The 24,613-nt window shown below is 48.8% G+C and overlaps 1 protein-coding gene across 14 annotated transcripts in view; it reads right to left on the reverse strand.

Moving 5' to 3' along the window:
• Positions 1–24,613, reverse strand: part of kiaa1217 (KIAA1217 ortholog) — a 90,890-nt gene that overhangs the window by 7,375 nt on the left and 58,902 nt on the right. For 9 of the 14 annotated variants that reach the window (XM_079361953.1, XM_079361949.1, XM_079361952.1 and 6 more), the window contains exons 3-14: positions 16,613–16,808; positions 13,877–14,075; positions 12,969–13,062; positions 8,349–9,145; positions 6,977–7,081; positions 6,486–6,547; positions 4,518–4,657; positions 4,251–4,426; positions 2,338–2,468; positions 2,026–2,173; positions 707–1,145; positions 5–197 (exon numbers count right to left, since the gene is read on the reverse strand). In XM_079361953.1, the coding sequence (XP_079218079.1) occupies positions 5–197; positions 707–1,145; positions 2,026–2,173; positions 2,338–2,468; positions 4,251–4,426; positions 4,518–4,657; positions 6,486–6,547; positions 6,977–7,081; positions 8,349–9,145; positions 12,969–13,062; positions 13,877–14,075; positions 16,613–16,808 (2,680 nt within the window). Of the gene's footprint in view, positions 1–4; positions 198–706; positions 1,146–2,025; positions 2,174–2,337; positions 2,469–4,250; positions 4,427–4,517; positions 4,658–6,485; positions 6,548–6,976; positions 7,082–8,348; positions 9,146–12,968; positions 13,063–13,876; positions 14,076–16,612; positions 16,809–18,063; positions 18,196–22,907; positions 23,110–24,613 lie in introns of those variants that run through there. The other 5 variants (XM_079361943.1, XM_079361954.1, XM_079361946.1 and 2 more) reach the window with 5 other exon arrangements.

Raw genomic sequence — 24,613 nt, forward strand, 5'->3', positions numbered from 1 at the left:
GTACCTGACGGAGTCTCCACAGGGTTGTTTCTTTGCTCCTCGGTGGCCACAGGGGGCGCTGCTGGGTTTTCTTCCACCTCTAAACTGGGGATCCCCTTCATCATGTTGGCCTGGGCCTCCTGCAGGATCTTCTCAAACTCCTTTCCATCATAGTGACCCATGTTCTGCCTCCTCTCCTCCCACTCCTTTTCTGCTGCCTGCAGGACGGTTACGAGAGAGAGAGAGAGAGAGAGAGAGAGAGAGAGAGAGAGAGAGAGAGCGAGAGCGAGAGCGAGAGAGAGAGAGAGAGAGAGAGAGAGAGAGAGAGAGAGCGAGAGCGAGAGAGAGAGCGAGAGAGAGAGAGAGAGTTTTAACATGTTCTCTGATTCGGAGGAGACTGAGACTCACACATGCTGAACTAAATCCGGCACAATCAAAAACCAAACGCTGACTAAGGGCGCGATCACACTGGCAAAGTCGTCCCGTCCCGTGCTAAAGCATCATCCCCCCCCTCCCCCGGACGGACTCGAAAAATGAAGAGAAAGAAAAAGGGATGCACAGTCGAGTCTGCGTCTGCACATCTGGGAACACGACAGCTGCTTTGGTCGTGCTCGTGCATGAACTGTGCCGTTCTGAAGCGTGCCAGGCCTAAGAGTACCGAGCGGTCACACTGTTCAAACGAACCTTTAGAGGTGAAGCATGCTTAAACACGGCGCCCTAAACTGACCTCGATGGACATGGCTCTGTTTTTGCTCTTATCCTGGTTGTTCTGGAGCTCCTCGATGATAAGGTTTCCATTATTCCCCGGGTTCCCGTGTGTCTTCTTAAGATGTGCGGGACTTGGTGGATCCGAGGCGGCCCCCTTGGGAGAATCCCGGCCTTGAGTGTTTCCAGGTTTGGGACTCGGGGTGAGCGGGGGGCTGGGCTGGGCTGCCAAGGCTGCAGACTGCTGGGACTGCTGCATGTGGACCGGCGAGCTCTGCACGTGATGAATGACCATGGGAGAGGAAGGCATCACCTCCGATCTGATGGTGGAGGTCTGGGGCTCCAGCGGGGCTGATGTGGAGCCAGGCGGCACAGACGCTGGGGCAGCTGCTGGGGGGCAGCTTTCCACCGAGACATTAGCGGAGGGGTCAGGTCCCTTCTGAGCGTTCTCAGAAACACATCTGTGGAGAGGAAGGAAGACGAAACACCTTTAGATGTAATGACAGTCGAAAAACAGAAAAGATGTCCATGTCTGTCCTTCAGTCTCAAAGAGTACAGTATAATAACTGTTTGATTTAAAGTGTGAAAGCTCTGGCTTCTCATTGGACGACCTGCTCGTCTGTTGAATCGTTGTTACTGTCACGTCTGAACGTTTGTTCCCTGATTATCGTCTCGGCTTTCTTTTGAACAAACTGAATTTCCCTCCTGGGAATAATGGAACCGTCTGGATCTGGATCTGGATCTGGATCTGGATCTATCCAGCATGTCTAAACCAGACTCGGACCAGCGGCCATTTTCAAGGAAGGATGATCGGGTGTTAAATGTTTACCATTTAGCCGAGTTTATTTAAAAGTCGGGAACAGCGTGCACAAAAAGCAACAAGATCAAGCTAACGAGTTTATTGTCATCTGTCGTCCCCGAGCAGCTGACGGCTGAGTCAACCAATCATGATCAGCGCATGTTAGATAACATTTAAAAGACTGTAACAGGATCATTCCTCCTGGGAGGGTTCAGCAGGTTCTCTCGCTGACTGACTGCTCGTTGTCGAGGGTGAAGAACTGGAGCAGGAGTTTGGTATCTGTGACATATTAAAATGGAAATGAGGCGCTGCACTGACTGAATTAATTCACTTATTCGGTTCAGTGAAGTCGATGGCAGTACATCAACACACCTCTCGGTCCACACAGAGTGACCTCTCTGGGATGGGAAGAAGGCCAGCCAGCCGGGATAATCAAACAATCTCCCACATCACAGCCCCGTGTGATGAGCTCCGCAGACCACTTTTTGTTTTTCATCTTCAGCCCCTCACACCCCCAGACTCCTGCTTTAATCTCCCCGTACCTTCTGAGGCCGCTGAGCGTGTCCGTCAGGCTCTTCACCCTCTTCAGCATGCTGTCCAGTTTGTGAGGCTCCTCCTTCAAAAACTTCACCGCTTCCACTTCCACCCTGAGCACCGACCGCATCCTGGTTTGGAGGGCTGGGAACTCTCCTGACAACACACAAACACAAGCTGTGATTCCTGAATGCTCTGGATTTGTCTGGACCAGAGAAGGTAGACGGTTTTAAGGCGCCCCCCCATGCGGCTGTTTTGGACGCCATTTTAACTACGTCAGTGTTCAGTGTAGTGTCTCTAGTGTTGAGACGTTTGCTCACCTTTGAGCCCTGCCAGAGACTCTCCAACCTTCCTCAGAGTCATTGCTCCCTCCTCCACATCCTTCAGGGTCACCACTCTGTGCGTCACCGTCGTCTCTTTCTGCAGAGAGCCCACATACTGCTCCAGATCCCTGCACGGACCAACACACACACACACACACACACACACACACACACACGTACACACACGCTATTTAAGCAACAAACGCTTCAAGATCATTCAATATTTTCCCTATTAAATGTTTAAATACAGGGAGATGTGTAGTTACTGCTTATGAACACCAGGGGGCAGAACTCAGTCGTCTATCTTAAAGACCACACGGTGATTTGATGTTGGACTTCAGGTCAGAACACACAGAACAATAAGATCCCATTTAAAGGAGGATTAGCACGGCGTGCACGGTCTGACGAGTTCACACACCGGCTGCAGATCTAAACACTTCCTCGCTCCAGAAACAAAAAACATGGCAGCTCTGCAGGGAAATGTGCTGAATGATAACATCGTGTGCAGTGTTGGACTGCATGAGAGGGACTAAAATGGTCCCGGGTCCCCTTGAGAAACACTCATCTGGAGAAGTGAAGAGGAGGCAATCAGGTGTTAAAAGGGTCAGTCCAGCTGAGGGGTGTAAAAAGATGCAGCCTGCCCTGATGAAGCAAGGCAGCGTTTCCTCTGAGACGTCATGATGAAGTAATTTAAACTCTGCTGGATCTGAATGATAATCGTACATGTTGCTGCAGGAGCCGGGGATCGAACCCTCAACCTTCTGTTTGAGAGACGACCCACTGAGCCACAGCCGCATGTGAAGCCTGTGTTTTTTTAAAAGGTTTACTTTGAGGCTTTTTGTGCTCAGAGACAGAGAGAGAGAGAGAGAGAGAGAGAGAGAGAGAGAGAGAGAGAGAGAGACAGACAGACAGAGAGAGAGAGAGAGAGAGAGAGAGAGAGAGAGAGACAGACAGACAGACAGAGAGAGAGGGAGAGAGAGAGAGAGACAGAGAGAGAGAGAGAGAGAGAGAGAGAGAGAGAGAGAGAGAGAGAGAGAGAGAGATCTGTATGTCATGTTTATTGTCTTTATTTATTTCATAGTAACTTCTTGTAAAGCCTCGGTCTCTGTGGACGCCATCATCAGGACTCCCTGAAGGTTTTTATGGCCCTGCTGGTCTGGATTACAAACAGAGTCCCACATTTAAACTTAGGGACTCTTTGTTTTTGCAGCAGCGTTATTCAATCCTCCAACATCTGCTCTAACAGGCCGTGATAGATTCACTTCTCCCCCCGAGATACGGACGGTTTTCACACCTCGTTCCCCCACTGGTCTTAAAGCCAAGCTGCCCTAATTACAAAGCTTTATTTAAAGTGTGGGCAGCCGTGCTTTGCTGACTCACAGTTGGCTGGAAACCAAAGCTAACAGGGAGCTAAATCCACTGACTCTGGGCCTGTTCATTACCCCGTCTGCAGGAGTCGCTATGCTCGTGTTTATTAACACGACGCTGTTTGACCTCGCCTGTTAACATCCAAATAAAAGGATTCAATTACGGCTCCCTGTTGGAAGGAGACGCAGGGGCATTAAAATAAGAGCAGGGTAGTGAGGAGCTGAGCAGCACAGTCGTGTCCATTGTCTCTGCTGTCTCTGAGGAGGCAGGCACGGCTTGCCTGTGTGAACCTGCCAGCTGTAATTTGAAGGGCGTTGGCTTGTAAGTGAATAGCACAGGTGAGCTGGTGAAAATGAAGCCTTTCAGGGACTTTGTGTTCACGGAAGTGGAGCTGCACGGGTGCGTGCAAAACTCTCGTGCAAGGAGTCAACATCCATCGTGGTAACTTTTAGTGATAACTGCAAACAACCAAATTTCTTTAACACTGTTATGAAGGTGTGAGAGGATGTGTGTGTGTGTGTGTGTGTGTGTGTGCGTCTCACCCGAGCTGTGTGAGGACACGCTCCTCCAGGCCCAAGTACTTGTGCCTGTCCTCTTCCACCAAAGCTCTCTGCCTCTGCACCGGGTCCTCCAGACCTCGCATGGCCTCTGCAAGTTTAACACTGATTTCCTGCTCGGCCCGCTTCAGCTGGACCCGCAGCGCCTCCTGGTTCTGGAGCTGCAACACGGGAAGGAAACGGGTGTAAGAGAAGTTGAACAGCTTTAGGAGACGAACACACACACACTGAAAAGGAGGAAGGCGGCCTTGCCTGCTGCTGTCTCATCTGATGAAGCTGCATCCTGAGGTCGGAGACGTTCTTCCTGAACTGCAGCAGGTTGACTTTTAAAGGAGGCGAGGTCTTGTCTGGAGGGGCTGCACTTCTCTTAGGAGCCATGACAGGGGAACCACCTGAATACGGTCGAGGAGAGGGAGGGGGACGGAGGGGGCGGAGTCTTATTACAGCATTGATTTGAAAAAGCTTAACCTACATGATGCATGAGTGAAGTTTGAATGATCGAGCACAGGTGGAAAAAAAAAACGCTCCTGCTGCAAAGACGTCTGAAGTATGAGATCACTGCACACTGCACCGTCACCCTGCTCTGCTCTGATTGGACAGTCCTGATGTCTAGCCGTGATCGCCTTGAACTCTCCGTGGCTGTCCTTTTCACCTGCACAAAATGAACATTCATATAACGCCGCTAATTTTAGCCGCTGCCCCTCCGACACGCCCGTCAAGTGGTTTTGGCATTTGAGTCACCGGCGCTGGAGACGGGGAAGAGGTGGTAACCATGGAAACCAAAGGAGCTTTTTATTTGTTGTCTGGGTGAGAGTACCTACACACGTAATTTAATTCAATCACCTTCAAAAGCACAGCCTGAGTTTTTTTTTTTAAACTTAAGACAGCGGAGTACGGAGGAGGCTGACCGGAGGGAGCCCGGAGATCGCTTCACTTTATCTAACAAAGCGATCCAGTCTTTGGTTCCTCACAGCGAGGCGAGACTGAGGCAGGGTAGCAGTACTCCAAACCGGTCTTCAGACCACCTTTTAAAGGACTGCGTCTCCTGTTACAGTCAAAAGCATTTTGTCCTCGGCCTCAGACTGGGCGGACTCAAAATCAGACTTTAAATCAATTCTCCACGTCATCACCGTGATTAGAAGGAAAAATGCCACTTCAAGCCATTTTTTTTATAATCGGACGAAAGCTTCTCGATGTTGCAGCCTTTCCTGCACACAGGATGAAGATTTTTTTTTATTATTATTTTTTTTTACTGGGGAAAAATTCCATTTAAATCTTCTTTTTTTTATAAAAAAAAAATAAAAAAATTCCATGATATTTAAGGTCTCGTCTCGTTCTGGGAGCACGCAGGTCTCTGTCATCGTGGTCTTTCTCGACTCCGACACACGCCTGAGGTACTGTACGTGTTTTGATTCGTCACATTAGTGCTAGATAACACGTTTGCTTTGACCTCTGGTGACCTCAGATACGTGGCGCTGCTTGTGCGCGACACAAAAGCTCAGGGAAGCTCCCTCTCTCTCTGCAGAGACTCACCTTGAGTCGAGGCAGTAAAAGGTCAAACGTTTGTCTTTCTAATCCAAACACCTCTCGTCCCTCACTCCCGGCCTGACAGCTGCCTGGACCTGAACTACAGGTTACAGTGCTGCTCGTGTTTCAGGCCTCGGGGACTCGCCGTCCATCAAAAAGAAGCGCCTGCTGCGTGCTGACAGCGAAGACGCACTGTCAGGGACGGTGGGAGAAACTCTCATGTTTGATGTGGCTGCAACATTTCTGATGTTTTGTAGATTAACTGAAGCATAACATGACAAGTAAATCCCTCGGAAAGCTACACGAGCTCGACGTGAGATTAGCTCTCAAAACAGATGAACTGTGTTGTGTGTTTTTTTTTCTTTTGCTGCCGCTGGCGAGGTGGCAGATCTTTATATCACGTCATCTGTCCACTAAGCTGAGATTGAATCACTGAATAACACGAACGCATCTTGATATAAGAAGTGCTGCTTGTGTTAGCCCTGCTGCTGGGGGGGGGGGATATGAACCGATGACAAGCAAAGAAGCCTGGCTTTGTTTCCTCTCCAGCTCTGCTCATTGCACACTGTTGACTGACGCTGATGTGTGGGCTTGTCTGCACAAGACATAATGGCGCTAAAACTCCTGTCGTGAAAAAAAAAAAAAAAACCCAGAAGAAGTAATGACATGGAGGAGGATCAGAGTGAAACAAACCTGAGCTGTGAGCGCTGCTGTGAGCGCTGTGTGCCGGAGATGACGTCTTGGCTGGTCTCTCGCTGCAGCCAGAGAAGAGAGAAGTTAAGCGGACGGTTTGGACAGGCGAAACAGGGTTTTGTTTTTAATGGTTAGTATTAGTATCAACACACACGTTACGACACAGTATGATGGGGAAAGACTGAAAAAACCAGAGAGGTTAAGATGATGTTAATGGGAGTTAAAAAAAAAAAAAGTTTTATAGCACGGCAGCAAACAAACAGGCTGCAGAAACAGACCTTTGATTAGCAAACATTAACGCACAGGTCGTAACAGAGCAGACCGAGGTGCAGAAAAAAACCACTCAGTGGCCATTTATCCAAAAAGCATTTTACTGAATATCAGATTCACAGTCAGACCTGGTTGATCTTTTCTCACTCTGGCCAAAGCTTCTCATTTGAAAACTCTATTTCCCCTGATGCCTCACTCTGCCCTCTTCTGTGGTTGCTTACCTTGGAGGCTCCTTGCTGCCACTAGTGTTTGGCCCCTTTAAAAGTGCATGCTGAACAAGACCAGTCAAGCTGGCAATCTGTTGCTCCATAGCCTTCATTCGCTCTCTGTAGAAACATCAGAAAATTCTACTTTCAACACTGAGGCCGAGTGGATGATTACAGCTGCCACGAGAGCAACATGAGCTCAGAATGAAGAGTGGAGGGCTGGAACAGGATAATCAATCGTCTTTAATCACCTGACCATGAATCGACGGAGGCTTTATGGGCTTACACAGAGCGACTTCTTTTTGCTATTGATTTGCAATGAGGAAATATTGACTGAATCAATCGGTTCACTACAACGCTGTTGACTCAGTCTCAGGAAAATCTTTGAGCGAGACGGGCGACTCGAACCCTGAGGTTTTCAACTCTATTGTTCTTTTTTTCTAACCCTTTTGTTAGAATAAGTCTAAGGTGCGTCTCCTCTCAGACCAGAATGAGACGATCATTCTTAAAATGACACCTCGTGAAGACGGCCAAACACCGGGCGCCGGCTGAACAGTGGACATTAACGCCGGCCTCGAGGTTGGAAAAGAAAAACTTTTGTTCTCAGATGAGGTGATTTATCTCGAGGTCAGACGTGCGGCCGGCTGAGGACAAAGCCTTACCTCGGTGGATCAGTATATTTCAAATGTAGAGCGCTGAGTGACGGGGCCGAGTTTATTTTGAAAGGTACATACAGTACTTCCCCCTTTGAGTTTCTCATGGGGGTCTCCAGGCTGCCCAGGTGGTCCGACCCGATCTTTTTTGACTTATTGGAGCGTTTTAAATTCTCCTACAGCACGGTCAATATTGTCTTTGGTTCTCTCAGGTTCCTGTCGTCCCTTTGACCTCGTCTTTAATGAAAGCATGTTGGCCCTGCTAAGTGTCAAGAATCCCCCCCCCCCCGCCCTGGAGTCAGTGTTTGTGTTCTCTCGGTCAGAGTGGGTGAACTCAAACCAAGACCCCAAATGTCTGATGGATTAGCCAAACTCAACAGACGCTACGTGGGGAGTGTTTTCCTAGCGACTGTTGCAGACTCATGGAAGAACAAAGAGTGGGTTAAAAGGTCTCAGCGTGTTTTGTTGGTGGTTTGGATAAGACTGCAGGCTCCGAGGTTTGGATCAGGACTGTGAAAATAAAGGTGTGTGGGGGGGGGGGGGGGGGGGGGGGGGGGGGGATTATTATTGTGTCGTCGTGATGAAACAGAGTCAGAACCGGCAGCTCATGGTTAGGGTGAAACTGGGATGCAGAGTTAGTCCATGCTCCCATGCAAAACCTCCTCTTCTAATCTGAACTCTCCCAACCAGCCCTTCTCACGCGTGACCTCCGACCCCCCCGGTGCTTATCTTACCGTGTCTGAGGGTCAACCGCAGGTGGGATTGGACCCTGAAGATGACCCTGAAGATCTGCAACTACAGGTGATCCCATGTTGCTCCGAGGCTTGGTCCCCGTCACCTCCTCCTTCCTGTAGGACTGGCGCACAGGTGAGTTTCTCTCCATGGGAACGCCGTGAGGTGGAACGCCATGAGGAGGCCCGCCATGGATGTCAATCATGCGTACTTCCGCCATCCTGTGAGGGGAAGGGGGAGGAGTCTTGGAGCCCAAAGTAGGCAGCTGGCTGTTTCGGGATTTCTGCCTGTACAGAGAGGGATGATCCATGGTGTCTGTGGGACTCGGACCACCGTAGCTGCTTGTGGAGCGAATGGAGGCACGGTGAAATCCCCCCATTAGTTCTGGACCATCTAGCCCAGCGTTGGGGTGCGGTCCGTGGGCAGACGCCATGTTCATTCTCCCCTCTTGGAGCAAGTACGGGTCTGCATACAAGCCCTCGTTTCCTCTGGAGAGACTGTGGCTTTTACCCCCCATGTCCTCATCCGGCTTGACGTCCCGCCTCTCCAGGATGGCGCTGGGACATGGCGAGATGGAGCGAGCCGGAGGGTTAGCATTAGCCAGCCGCTCCCGTGGGATAGTGGAGTTGCCAGGTAAAGGGCCCTGCCGTGGGCCAAATGGGATCCTGGAAGGGGACGGGGGCATGGAGTGGGGAGCGGGTGGTAGCGCTCCCTGCATGGGGTGAGGGGGCGGACCCATGGGGGGCTGTCTCAGAGGGTGGGGTCCATCCCGAGCTGCATGTGCCATCTCGCTGTGCATCTGTAAAAAGCCCAAAAGCAAAGAACAACTTTTCACTTTTAAAAATGCATAAAAGAGTAAAAAAGGAAAAAATCCAATTAAGGATCGGTCAATAAATCACAGCGCAAAACTCAGCCCGCCTGAGAGCTTCAGCCACCGTTTATTTTCAATATAACTTTTACGTCTGGACCGAAGCTGCCCTTGAAACAAAAACATCCATCTCTCTCAGTTTACACCGATGTTTTTCCAGGGGAAAGAAATACTGTCAGCATTTCTCTCCGGCCGGTAATGGTTTCTTGTAAGGCGACTGTACACGGAGCAGCATTCCACTTTAATTTCTGTCTGTCGGAGCTTTCTGAAGGAGAATAACATGTTGAGCTCGAGGGTTGGAGAGCAGCTGCATCATTTGCAACAAGATCTATCGTGAGCTAATCTGCATTACTGTTCGTTAGCCTGACCATCAGAGGTCCATTAAAGGAGATCGTTCTGATATCTTTACATTATTCTACGGCTTTAAAGGTCACATGTTCTGCCCTCTCCTCCATGTTCCTCTAACATGTCTGTCTACAAACCCCCCAATGATGAGAAAAGTCCATCCTCTCCGTCTTCTGCCTGCTCAAACGGGCCGTTTGGAGATGTTCCCTTCATGACATCACAAAGGGCAGTAGCCCCTCCCCCAGGTGGGTGACACTCCCACAGCTAGGTGTTTGTTCTGCCCTCTGAGTCTGCCTTCTCACCGTAAACAATAGGACATGGAGCCAGAAAGCAGCGAGTACACCCGAGCCCTTCCAGAGAGGGGGCGTGGTCAGACACAGCTCATTTACATATTTAAAGCTACAGACACAGAAACAGCCTGTTCTGAGCAGGGCTGAAATAGAGGGGTTTATAGGTTTTAAGAACTGTTTTTTTTCCTTGAAGTTAGTGTGATTATTATCTGCATGAGCATAAGAGTGACCGACATGTTGTGTTATCTTTAATCAAAGCTTGAATTCAATACAAGCTAAGAAAACAATTCCCTGAACTTACAAGCATGACCGACATGTTGTTTCAAAACGGGGATACGAGCTGAAAGTTTGTGATGTGCTGAGGAGATTCACACAAAGGGCAGAATCCAATCTATCTGTCTTCCTGTCTTACCTTCTATTCCCTTCACACAAACAACCTATTGTTCCTCCGCAGGTATGACTCATAGGTTACGCCTGCATAAGAACACAAGTCAAAACCTCCTCATGCAAAGTTCCTCCGAAAAAAAAAAAACTTCAGCTCCAGCTTTTTGACACTGTGCTCTTATGTAAGCCCCGGTGCAGATACAGATTTTCTCAAGGTGAGGGGGAATATTCAGATGTGTGTGTGTGTGTGTGTGTGTGTGTGTTGGACGACAACAACAACCACTCAAAGTGTACAGTAACAAAGGGCTGAGGCTTGGCTCTGATAACAAAGGAGGGAAAAAGAAGCTGGCTGGCGGTGAAAGCACACACAGCCCGTTAATATGGCAGCTCCAGGTCTCACCAAGCAACGAAATCTAAGACGCACGGAGCCACTGTGGACCCTCATCAAACTCTAATGACTTCTCCTTCCAAGAGGCCTGCACCCATGAAAAGAGAAGTCGCCCTCTCTGTCAATGCTTATGAGCACAGCCTTATGAGGACAATCTGGGCAAACGAGTCGACCCCAAACAGATGTTTCACCCCTGGAGGCCGAGACGTACCTCAAAGATCCTTTGAAGATATTCACTTTATAAAGACGGACACATGATAATAAACTGCAGCTTTAAAACAAAAGTGTAAGGCCTGAAAAATAAACACATGAGCGTGCATGACGGGAGGCCACGTTAGGACACATTTGGTTTGTCGCTGTGCTCCTCAGCTCCCGATGACGGGGGGGGGGGGGGACGTCTAGTTGTTGTCAGCTAACTCTTGCTGTGTTGGCGAGGTGGAGGGTGCATAACCTGCAGAGCTTCTGAAGAGGACGGTAAAGACAGAACAGGTGCGGCGCCATGTTGACATGTGACTGCTGCACGCCGCCTGCAGCGAGCGCGGTGTAACACAGATTCCTGCTCCTGATGATTACGAGTGGAACAAAACAAACAGTGAGTAGAGTCGCCCCGAAGAGAGAGGACCAGAGAGAAGACACCGACTGAACCTCTGTTTACTAAATACGTCTCCAGCAGCGATGTGTACACAACATCATCTCTGACAGCCACTATTGACTGCTCCACAAACACAGAGCGGCGCTGTAGGCACAATCCCCTTTCATAAGCACGGATTAATATTTCTAAATGTTTCACTGTGTTTTCATTTGATGAAACATGAGTCAAGAGAGGATTTCAATTCCAGGAAATTCCTCTTTATTTCAAACAGTCAGCTGCTTATTCTCCTCATCGAGTCACGCATCGCTCTCTCTCTCTGAACGAGTTCTTGACACAAATAAGACGGATGCTTTCATAACCACAGACGTGTCTTTGTGGTCACAAAGCTGTGGATCTTCGGTTTTGAATATAGACTGCATTCCTGCAAGACAAGAGGGAACTCACGAGCCCCCCCCCAAACCCCCCCCCCCCCCCCTCGATAAACCGTGCACGGATCATTCTGTGTCGTATTGGCTCTTTAAGTTTCTACGTCATCATGAAAAGTTCCTCAGCTCAGATCAGCCGGCAGTCCACACACACACACACACACACACACACACACACACGTCTGTATCTGTGTCAGCGGCTGCCTGGTTAAACAGTAACAGATCAGTTCAGGTCTGAACTTTAATGTTAAACAAACAGAAACAAAACGTCACTGCTGGTTGAAAAAGCTCCAGTTGAATAAACATAAATAAAGTGTGGTGAAAGAACATGTGCATCTATTGGCCTCGTCACTCATGACAACAGTCTTCCTCAGCATATCTCCACTGCACGTCTGGATTTCACAATGTTTGCACAACCGTCCTCGTAAAGTTGCCTCGCTGAATTTGTCCCGCTTTTTGAATCCTGCTGAGTCAGCGAGTCAGAGTTTGAACATCGGCCTGAAAAGACGTCCAAAAACACAAATCAAGATTTGTGTTTTTGTTTTCCTGACGCCGAGTTGCAAACTTCCAGCCTTTAAACTTTAATCTGTCACACTTCACTTTTTCTGTTTTGTGTCTTTTTGGAGAAACTTTTCTTTTGTTCTCGTCCGTGTCGAGGACTCACTGAGCAACTCGTCTTTCACCTGCAGCGCCGAGACCTCCAAAGCTGTCATCACGTCTGCCTCGTCACTCCTTACAACCTTATCGTTTTCACTTTATGCTTGTGTGACACAATAAACAGGATTATAGCCGAGGTTAATGTAACTTTAAGGCAGCGCTCACAACGCTGCTGCAGCAGGCGGCGAGGAGCAGCAGGAGAAAAAAAAAGGGTCAGAGGGATTAAAGGCGAGAGGATTTAAGGAGAGATGTTTGAGGAAACAGCTCTTCTGTGGGCGCGCGGGGGGGGGGGGGGGGGGGGGGGGGCGAGTGTGGGGGGGGGCGAGTGTGGGGGGGGGGTTCTGTTACATCAGGAGGGAACAAACATGCTGGGATTTAGAACAAGAGAGAGAGATTATAGCTGATACTGGGTCCAGAGATTCGAGTGCGATTGTCCCTGAAGGAAGCTGCAGCAGTGTGTGTGTGTGTGTGTGTGTGTGTGGGGGGGGGGGGGGGGCCTCAGAGAACAATACGACCCCCACTGGGGCAGATTAAGGGGGGGGGGGGCATTCTTTCCCTTGAGGCTTGGATTATCTATCTGCAACAGGTCTGTTTGTCTTCGAAGCAGCTCCTGACGTTTTTTTGGTCCACGTGTGTGTTTGCAGGTGTGGCGGCGGCGGCGGTGAGTACTCACCCTCGCATCCCCGTTGGCAGGTCTGGGTCCATGGCTGAACGCTTGTGCTGGGTCTTTGTGGTACACCTTCAGGCAGGAGTGATCGATGATGTTCCTGTAAGGGGAAGAGCTTCGGTCAGGTAGAAAAGCAGCCCAGACGTCACCGTCTGACCGCGGGCGATCCTGCCCGAGCACGGATCTCCTCAGCAGCCCCGCCAAGGGCACGTAGCCCGACACGGGCTCAATCTGTCCTCTGCTGCTTGACATCTCTAAATCTCTTCAGTCTATAAAAACATCCACTAATACTTTGTTGAAATGAGGCTCGGCTGCCTCGACGCAGAATAGATCCTGCTTTCTTTAGCTGCCGTCACTCTCTCACTGCTCCGCTGCACCCTGCTTACCTGGACCAAACTTCAAGGATCACAAGACATTTTTTTACAGCCCAGATAAAGAATTAGTCACTAAGTACACATCTCACATGGGCAGGAAGTAAAGAGAGCGGGGCAAAGTTGCTCATGCTGTTTGTAAGCTGAGAATAAACAGCTTCGCTCTTCCTCCGCTCGCAGATTCTGTTCTGACATCCAGGTGGAAGGTGTGAAGAATAAGAGAGAGCAGTAAGCTAACGTGTGTGTGTGTGTGTGTGTGTGTGTGTGTGTGTGTGTGTGTTTCTGGGCTTGTAAATGGAACTCAGAGCTCGGCACGCAGCTCAACACTTTTGAAAGGGAAGTGAAAAGTTTATAAGGAGCTCTAAAGTGCAAGAAGTCAGAGCTCACGCAGCTCAAACTTTCAGCAGAGGAGGGGGGGGGGGGGGGGGGCGACGCGGCTTCAAAGAGCGCTCCTCGCTTTATATCCGAGGTACTCTGCTTCTAGCATGAGGTGAGAGAGGGAGAGCGTTTCAGACCCTGCAGGGAACAAACAGCTGGACTTACCTGACGTCGGTCAGCTCGTAGTACACGTTCCTCATGTCATCTTTGACGTAGACGGCCACGCTCGGAGACTCCAGCATCTTCATGTTGAGCAGCTGCGGGAAGGCACTGACAAACAGAGCTCTGACCGTGTCGATGCTGGTGATCTCGTTGGGCATGCGGATCTGTTTGGTCTCGTCTCCGTACTGCAGGTACAGCACACCTGCAGGCAGAGAGCGCGGGGAAAAGCACGGTTAATAAGCACACTGTGCAGGGGAATACTTCTCATCACGACTAAGACGTGATTGATTTGAGTCTGCAGGGAGCCTTTTTTAATATGCACTGTCCCTTTAAAAGAAAAAAAACACATGGTTCAAAACTGCAACGTGAAAGAAAAGCAACACATGTTTTCAGACAGTTTCACATACAGTACACACTCCTGAAAACATCTGAATGAGACCTGAGGGGGGGGCGAGGGGGGGCGGGGGGCGGGGCATCCTGTGGTAAGACATGACGTGAAGAGAACGGGAAGCTTCAGAGTCGTCTGCACGAGGCTCGGATGAGAATCTGTGTGTTTCGTTCAGAACGTGAACGTGAAGGAACATGGTGGAGAACAGGAAACAGAACGCAGCGTTTTTGACGACGTGCACGGAGGTCGTGGCGGTCGTCGGGGGAAACGGCCGTGTTTTCCAGCAGCTGCGTTTTGTGCCTGGAGGTGGAACAGTAAAAATGTGTGCATGAGAAGAACTCTTCAGGCTGACCCTTTGAACCCAGGGAGTGGCTTCTGTCGACGGACACGCCCACACTGCACTCGTCTAAACAAAGAGAAAAAACACACTTCTATTTCCAGGCTGTGATGCGTCGCTTCGAGCAGCGCTGATTTGCATCGAGGCGATCTGTCGCAACAACAGGACTTAATTAAAAAACAGAACAAAGAAGATCTTTGACGTCACGTTTAACCAGCGTTTAACGAGATGAACCCGCCTTCACAAAGTATTTGTTCTGATGAATGCATCGCGTCAGGGTCACTTTTGAAGTTTGTGAACTGATGGAGGCTACGCTTTAAGAAACAGAGTCCCCCCCCCGCCCCCCATGAAAGGACCGGGTAGAATCAGTAAAAGCTCCCAGATGTTGCTGAAACTGCGTTCAGGATCCTGCGAGCCCGAGTCAGACTGGCAGACAGAAAATCCAGGAAATCAAAATTGCTGAGTCGGTGGTTGCTTTCTGGTCTGTCTGGCTTTCTAGGTAGAAATAACTTAACAAAGTGCCCATTTGAAGAACTGCCGCCCCCCCCCTCCCCCCCCGGGAGCTGTTGGCCAAACAGTCGGCTAGTTTCATGCAGATGTTTGCAATTAAGGTGAAAAGTTTCCGCTGCTGTTGATTCCACATGCATTATGAGGATTTGAATGTTTTAACACGAGTGGAGACGAGCTGCATGAAGAGAGCAGCACACAGTGTGCAGAGAGGGGGACAGGAAACAAACGTTTCCACATTCCTCCAGAGAGACACGAAACCAGCACACACATCTCTCTGCATTCATGAATAATCTGAAGAGCTTGAAAACGCAGACGAACGCCATACGAGACGCACGGAGTAAAGTCAGGGAAACACAATATCCACATTCGATCTGATACTCACATTCAGGGTTTTAGGGATTTCCTGTTTTCTGCTGAGTCTAACGAAGCTCTGGAAAAGACCACGCAACAACTCCTGCAGAACACACTGAGCCCCACAGAGAAGCTGCACATGTCCGCTGGGACCTCGGTGTGTGTGTGTGTGTGTGTGTGTGTGTGTGTGAGAGAGAGTGGGAGGGACACTGTATTTTAAGTGGTGCCTCCCCTTTCATCACACCATGGCCCCCCGCTGTCTCAAAGCTTTGTCCTGATGTTTTGAAAAGAGAGACACGGAGCGCGGGTGTGTGAGTGCCAAAGCATGTTTCCTTTTAAGTGTTTTCTGCAGATTTGCATGTCATGATGCGTGTCAAACATCCAAACGTTTGGAAGAAGCACCCTCTGGTTTCATTGCTTTTCACTTTGGTCAAAAAGGCGTGCCACTAAAATAAATAAATAAATAAATCTCTTTTGGTGTTTTCAAGCAGCAGACGCCTCGCTGAGTTGAGAGCAACCTTTGAAGACTTCCTCTACTTAAAAAAAGAAAAAATGACATTCCTCACTTAGTTTGGGAAGTTTTCCGACTCTTTCTGCCACTCCGGCGGCGAACGCGGCGTCCTCCTTCTGCACACCTTTCAGCGCGCGCGTCTGCGTACGGATGCAAATGAAGCCCGGCGCGTGTTCGATAAGAAGACCCATTTTCTAATCCCGTCAATAACACGATGGCACATTGTGGACGGATTCCCTAATCTTTCACTCCAGAGGAAATGAATTCTAATTAGAAGAGAGCGCGGCGGGCTGAGGTGGAGCGGGGAAGGAAAGGAGAAGACTCAGGCGAGGTGAAACGGGGAGATCGGGGTTCGCTCTGGACTTCTTTCAAGTTATTTCCGAGGGTTTAAAGTTACGGACAGATTATTTGAAAGGAGCTGCAGGTTATGGAAGAGGATTAATGTCAAACGGCTTTCACCTCCGTCTATTCTTAAAGTCAATTAAAGATATTAGATATGAGATATGGGCCTTTACTCTCCACACCTTAATAAAGCAGAGATCAGAATTTCTCCTCGGGATTTTCTTTCCCAGTTTGGGAGATTTTTTTTGAAAAAGGACGCAGAGGTGTCGGATACAAACGTAAAGTGTCATCAAGTCGTACCCAGTGAGCGGTCCTTTGTCTGGTTGGTTGATCGCACCACAGGCAGGCTGGCACGAATCCGGCTGCCCCGGGTGAAAGCTGAGGGTGCGTCGGCCTCAGACATGGTGTCCAGAGACTCGAGGGAGGCCAAGGACAGGTGGTCGACCTGGTCAGCGACGCCGGCCTGCAGGTTGGGTCCGTGTTTAGGGCTTCTGCTCTGGAGGGGGAGACAGAACATGAAAACATGAAGCATCCATATCCATGCGTGTAAGAGTTTACAGTTAGTTAACGCCACGTGTCCCTGATACATGCCAACTCATCAAACGCAAGCACACGATATTAAAGGTCTTCTAGCGTCGTCCAGTGATCACATGACAGCCGGGCCCGAGGACACAGAGACACATATGGAAAAGGGACATTTTCAACTTGTCTGTCCTCGACGTGGAGTCGCAGCACTCGTCAGTGTCACTATGTGCAGAAGCAGCAGCCAATCAAATCAAGTCGGAGGCGTCACCTCTGCTGTTGTTTAATTTAGAGATGGACAGAGTCATTAATCAGGAGAGGAGGGAACGACATGCGGGCGGGATTCGAACCTGGGCTGCCTGCTTGGAGGAGCCTCTGAAGGAGGGGTGCATGCACTAACCCACGAGGCTCCTGGTACCCGAGCAAAGTAACCACGCTACATTCAAAACCATATTTTCTTTTTTCTTAAATTTGAACCCAAACTCATCGTGCACGCAGCTCGCAGCGGTGTTTTCCCTGCAGACACACACGGCTCCGTGTGATCGGGCTCTTTAACATGTCTCAATGCAGGAGCTGGGAGCTTTGAGGGTACCGATGAAGGATCAGGACTCTTGTCATCAGTAAAGGAACCTGCGTGACGTGGCATCCAGAAGCCGGAGCGATACAGTAAGAGGATGTGTGAGCAGGCTGCAGAGTCTATCGAGCTTCTGTGTTGTAAGCTGATCTGTTCCACGGGGACAACAGAGGGGGGGGGGGGGGGGGGGGGGGGGGGGTCAGCGAACACTGGGCCCTTTATGAAACGCTCTTCTGTCCTGGCAGACATGTAATCTGCTGGGGAGCGAACACAGCTGGAGACACAAGGTCAGGTCCACCAGGTGATTCTGACACACACACACATGCACACACTGCTTTTATGTTGGATTCCCACACGCACGGACAAATAAAGAATTCCAGCTTTTGATACTAAGTGGCGTTGACTTTTAAAAGAGCTTTTATGGCAAGAACAAGCTCAGCAGAGGAGCCAAGTCTGCTTGGCAGGCACAGACAGGGCAGATGCTAAGAGACACGGGGTTGGAAGGGTTGTGAATACGGTCACACAGCAGATGTTAGTGAAGGGATGCGACACACACACACACACACACACACACACACACACACACACACACACACACACACACACACACACACACAGAAAGTCAGGATGCAGATAAGATAAAAGGCTGACTAACTCTGCGGGGCAACTGGATTTTCATCAAGTACCTCTGAATATCGAGCTCAGAGTGAAGGGAGGCGAGCATGTCCTGTAAAGACTGACGGGAGGAAAGAGGAAAGAAAAGGTAAGAAGTGCCAGAAGGTGGTGAAATGGAAACACGATCGATCGTGGAAGTAAACTGAGCAACCATGGAAACAAAAGTCTCAACATCAGAGAGGTGAAAACCCATGCAGAGCTGGCTAAACACTGAAGCTACAGTGACCCCCACATGGTGACCTGTGTGAGCATCCACTCTAGAGAGGAAGGGGGTGTGTGTGAAAGTTCCTCCTCCGAGCTTTAAATAATTGTTGACTTACCTGTCTGATAACATTTGATCAGTATCAGAGAGCACATTTGACCCCCAGCATGTTGTGATATTCGCTGAGTCATCGTTTATAAATGTGACGCATCGTCACACACCTCCTGTAATCCCATTAAAAATACGCTCGGCATGCAGGACACAGATTAAAAATTCATGAATAGAAATGTGCCCTTCTGCTGTTAATACATGATGATAGTCACCTTTTATACTGGGGGGGGGGGGGGGGTGTCACATGGAGTCGACATGCCACCTGAAACCCGACATGTGCTGGGTAACATAACCTGCACACTGAATGATTTATGAGCTAATTCAGTGATGGTGGGTCACACAGGGGGGCGTTGAGTCGTCTCAGCTTTCTGTACGTAGTAAATACCTCCGAGTGGGCCAAACTGTCTCACATTTCAAAGACCAAGACCAAGACCAAGACCAAGCCAGGAGGTCTCAGGATAAGAAACATACTTCATGATGAGGTTTGATACTGGAGCCAGCAGACTGTCCAATCAGACGCGGAGCGAGCAGGATGACGGGGAACACTGTGCATTTAGAAAAAAGCTTCAACGGCTTCTGAAAAGTTTAAAGCTTTTTCAACTTGAGCGCTCGGAGTGGCTGCACAAAAAAGGGGCGGAGCCAGCTGTAAACAGACGCTCTCTTTTGACCAGGTGGACACGTTCTTTTAAAAACCCTGCTAGCTTTAGATGCCACATGCTAAGCTACAGGTCATAAAACCTGTTGAGGTTGTAGCTCCTATTATTGCTTATTAAGCAGAAATGTTCCGTCCAATAGCAGGGTTGTGTTATCTTTGGAAGGCGTTTTAATAGACCCAATGTGACAGCAGGAAGAAGAATCACCGGGCAGAATCAGAGAGACAGTGGAAGCAGTCGTGTATAAAAAGAAGAGGAAATTGCAGATGAGACCTTCTGCCTCCCTGTGGAAAGGCCTAATTAAGTGAAACCACTCCACCGGCCCACTTCTGACAAATGAGGCGTCCCCTCCAAAGGTCGACAGTTCGTTAGCTCTGATGAACTCCGCTCTCTCTCTCTCTCTTCCTCCTTTTCATACCTGCACACAGAGATCATCACTTTGTCTGTGTGATAGTGCCAGAAAGCATCGCATCAAAGCCACTTCCTGTTCTGTGTAACCACTTCCTGTTTCAGGGTCCATATGGGAAAAAAAAACACAAAAAAAAAACCGCAGGCTAACCAACCGCTGATTAGCTCCATAAAACCTGCTTCAACCCGCTCACACCTACAGTACATTCCTCACCAGTGACTCCCCCCCCCCCCCCCCGGTCCAAACCACAGCCTGTGATTTCGCCCTTTCAGCAGCGGCTCCCTCTGAACGCCACATTTGCGCTGACAGCTATGATGAATGTGAAAGTGAGACATTCGCTCGTGCACGAGAACACGACGAGTTATAAAGTCAGCTCGTTGTGAAACGTTTCAACGTGTGCACAGAAGACTTTCTGAAAGTGTCAAAGAAATCAGAAAATCCATCTGTCACAAAGTTTTCATGTGAAGGCGAAGCAGCCGACGTCAACAGGTTGGGTTTTTTTTATTACAGGACCAGTTTGAAATCCTGCAGGGTGTCAGAGCCCCACAAAGCAGCTTCACTTAAAAGAGACGTGAAGACAAACAATCACGCAACAACATGTGATCAAATGTGTGTGTGTGTGTGTGTGTGCATGAGTGAGCCAGGCCACTGTTCCAGAAAATCTGACCCGAGCCCGGCACATCCTGAAAATCTTCATGCAGCAGCGGTCTGACGTGCAGAAACACAAAGCTTCAGTGTGTGTGTGTGTGTGTGTGTGTGTGTGTGTGTGTGTGTGTGTGTGTGTGTGTGTTTGTGTCCTACATAAACGTTAAATGTGAGTTTTCTGGGTTTTTTCTTCGTGCACGCTTGGCGTCATGGTGACGAGTATCTGATCCTGCTGCCTGCCGAGCATGCGTGCACAGTACGGTCGCTCTTCAGTGACACCTGTAGAACGCCACACGGCCATTTTACCCGCCTGAGCTCCTGACAGACAGGCTGACATGCGGGGCGGAGATGAGGCGATTAAAGTAATTCCAAATTGTTCCGAATAATGGCCGCTCCGAGCAGGAGCCCGCTGTGTCACTCACTAAGATTTAAATATAGACGCAGCCTCAAAAAGTGTCCAAAGCAACACCTGCTACCTGTTGACAGGAAGCCTGCTGATTGGTGCCTACGCTTTCTCCAATCTGCGACAACAGATTTGCTTCTCCGTCGACCGTGTGGTGGAGAGGTGATTCTTCTAGCAGCTGTGCAATCAGGTCATCTTTCTGCAACACGCCACACACAAGAGGAGAGGAAGCCAAAGACAACATGTTCCAATGTTGATATCTTTATCTGCAACAGCAGCCTGACCGCCATCACCTGCGTTCACGCTTCAACTCCTATGTACACAAACACGGAGAAGGCACACACAAACACGCAGAGAGTTTCATTCACTCCCTCCTTATTGTCTCGTCACAGAATGTAAACAGGAGGCGCGCTGCTTTAACAAAACCTCCCGTGTTTTGAGCACATCTTTTCACTTAAGATGCTAATTTGGCCCCCGGCTCCGGCAGGCGAGCGGAAATTGAGCTAACAGTAATTACCTGGTCCAATCTGTAAACACATAGCAGAGGCTGCAGACTGTTAACCCTTTACTTAACCTGCCTTTTTATCTGACATGTTCCTCCACTCACAGCATCCAGTCTGACAGCTTGATTACAAATGAAGGAGAGGACGAAGCCTTTGGTTTAAAAAGTGTTGAAATATGTCGGATCAGAATTCTCTATGATGGCCAGCAGGGGGCAGTGTATTTATTATGACCTTAATGCAGCAGCCTAATTAAGATATGAAAATGAACCTTTGCATTTTTTTTTTTTTTTTGCAAAGAAGCAGATTGTTGTTTAACCATTTAATGACCTGATCACAAAAATATATATATATATTCAAGTGTTTCTTTAATGAACCTTTTGATTCTGATCTACAAAGCTTTACTATTTAAAAAACTCACTTTAATTAGTTATTGTGTATTTTAACTTATTTAAGTCTAAAAAAAAACAGTTCTTTACAAAATTATTTAAAAAAACTAAACTTAGACTTAGACTGAACTTTATTGATCCTTTGGGATGACTCCCTCAGGAAATGTAGGTTCCAGCAGCAGATACAGTAAAGGTAAAAAATAAAAAATATAAAATAAAAATGTAGCAGGTAACAAAACAAAAAGTAACAATATAAAGAATAATACAGCATAAATAATAGAACACTCTTCCGTTGGAAAGAATAGACCAAGAATATGCCTGGAAGTAGCAAAATATACAAAACAAAAAGGCAATGATTATTGCCTTATTATTATCATTTACGATTATTATTATTATTATTATTAAAACCTGTGGCAACACGTCCTTAAAGGAAGACTGTGTGACATGTTTTAAAAAAATAACTCCAGTGTGTCCTGTGTGTGTGTGTGTGTCCTGTGTGAATGTGTGTGTGTCCTGTGTGAATGTGTGTGTGAGTCCTGACTGTCTACAGTGAGGGAGAAGCTGGAGTCCTGCTGGCTGTGTTGTTGTCAGAGCTGTGTTTACATGGACGGGACTTTTGTTGTCTTCTGTAGCTTTGTCTTAAAATGTCGGTCAGAAATATAAACAGTTCATAAAAAACACCTGTGTGAGTCTGAAACTCTGCCACAGCAGTCCTGCTCATCTTTAAAGCATAAAGCCCCCGTCAATCAACCAGTCGGCGCTCGGCCGGTTTGTCTGCGCTCCGACCATCATCCTTTGTCTCTCTCGGCCTTAATGACATTATACCAAAATCCCTGTAGTCATCCATTCCCATTCATTGCTACCACATCCCTCTCTGCCTCCCTCCTCTGATGCATTCCTCTTCTAATCCCTTCATCCAAATCCCTGGATGACCTTTCAGCGATGGGCCCGCTCGTTAATTGGCGTGTTAAAAGTGGATGACTTCATAGCGTCCGCGCAGTCCGAGCTGACGGTGAAGGTGAAACATCGTGCAGCGAGAACCCGTTTGGTCGTCACAAATTCACAGACTAAACAAAAAGCTGGGCTGTTACCATCTCATTAATAAAATATGACATCAGCAAGTCAAAGATAATCAAGTCGATCTGTCGCTCACACTGCGCGTGACGAGCCTGACCACAGAAGACAACGCCGCGCCTGTCGGCCGCCGCACGGAGAACGCAGGATGACTATCTCTTCCGCCACTTGTGACATTTCCAACAAACGAGCCACGCCGTCCAATTGATTTCATCCACTCACGCATACATGAGCTGGCCCGGTTATCACCAGCAGACATCAACCCCTCCCTCACGATGAGCGAGGTTACTAAAGTCAACTTTGCATAACCATCAGATAAATCAGCCAATGGGAGCTGGCGGAGAGGAAAACTCTTTAAACTCTGTCTTGATTCGCTCAGCTTTTAATCTTACGAGTGTGTATTAAATCCATCTTCAAAAGCAGAAATGCAGCATTTACCATAATTTCACACGTGTGGCGCTCGCCTTCCAGAAGTGACGTCCACGTGAACACTGGAAACTCCCCGCTCTGAAGGAAACAGGGTCTCTTCCTCTGTTGTTGTTTCAGCCGTGAAGCTCTTTGCACGACTGCACTGTCCGGCCCCTTTCTGCTCTATCTCTCAGCCCTTCCATCCAATGCAATATACACCGCCCCACATGCCAAACTACACACACACACACACACACACACACACACACACACACAGTCCACACCCGGGGAAACTCATTGTACTGAAATGTGTGCTTTCGGTATCGTGCACCATTGTGCGAGGCAGAGATTGTGAGGGAGTGCAGGATGTCTGCACAGCTCAAGGCTTCTATTATTTCTCACTGTTCCAGCAGCGTACGAATGGAAATGTTGATCTCTGAAATAGTTTTAAAACTCCTATAAATCTACCAAAAAAAAAAAAAACAATTTATCTTAAAACGGCAGCTGCAACACTAATCCACGTGTGAAATCTCTGCCTCCATCTCATCCACGTCCTGAGACTGAAGACCGAAAGATGACACCCGAGTCTCCAGGAGATAAGGCCGAACTCGACCCAGAGGGATCCTCAGAGCGCACGGGGTGCAAACCTTCTCCCTGAGACACGTCGACTCTCACGCACACGTCAAGGTTTTATTCTCAAATAATCCTCATCCAGTTTGTCTGTAGACGCTGGGACCGTTTTCCTCATGTGGTTGTTTTATTCATGTCTTCAAGTCAAGGTGTTACATAATAATAAAGGTCCAGACTCGACCAACGCTGGCAGATCATTTACGAGTCATGCATTCAATGATTTGCACACACCCAGATTCTGTGCACCCCCCCCCCCCACCCACCCACCCCACCCGGCTCACTGTCTCCCTTTACACACAAATCCATGCAAGTGTTTGCTGCAGAGCCGTGATCTGCCTGGACATGCTCTGCAGGATCAATTCATCAAGAGCGACACATTTTTCAGCTCGCAGCGTTTACAGAGTCCCACGATAACTCAGTGAGAAGTGTTTGATTTAATCTTCACAAAGACAGGATCAGGACAGGAGTGAAAGACAAAGAGGGCGTCCATCAATACGGAGTCATGAGAAGAAGCCACGCTCGTGTTTCAGGACGCCCAGCTTCGTTGACACGTCCTCACACGAACCTGCTTTTTTACTCCAGAGAGCCGCAGCTCTCGTAAGGTGGACTCATGAGGCCTTCCAGGTGGACTTTGAGCCTCTCTGGGGGGGGGGGGGCGTGTCCATCTGGGAACGTGTGGATGTGTGTTCATAAGGCTCCGAGCATGTGGTCAGCCACACAAAGACAGCTTTCTTCTCTTCAGAGAAATCAGAGTCGTGCATCTGCCGCATCACGCTGCACACTCTCCAGCTCACATCTCCAACACAGCCATGCTAAAGGGCATCGTGGAACGCCGCGCTCTGTGTTTGCAGCTAACGATGAATTAGGTTTTAAATCACTGTATTTTGTCAAGTGTCAGGTAGCGAGTTTCCCTGATAATGGCTCCCCTATTCATGGCTAATTAACAAGTCACAGAGGAGCACAGACGCTCCTCCACTGAGCCTGAGATTAATTACAGCCACTCTCCCCGAGGATGCTGCCTCTGTGTGTGTGCGCGTGTGTGTGTGTGTGTGTGTGTGTGTGTGTGTGTGTGTGTGTGTGTGTGTGTGTGTGTGTGTGTGTGTGTG

This window comes from Symphodus melops (assembly GCF_947650265.1).
Source record: "Symphodus melops genome assembly, chromosome: 14".
NCBI classification, from domain to species: Eukaryota; Metazoa; Chordata; class Actinopteri; order Labriformes; family Labridae; genus Symphodus; species Symphodus melops.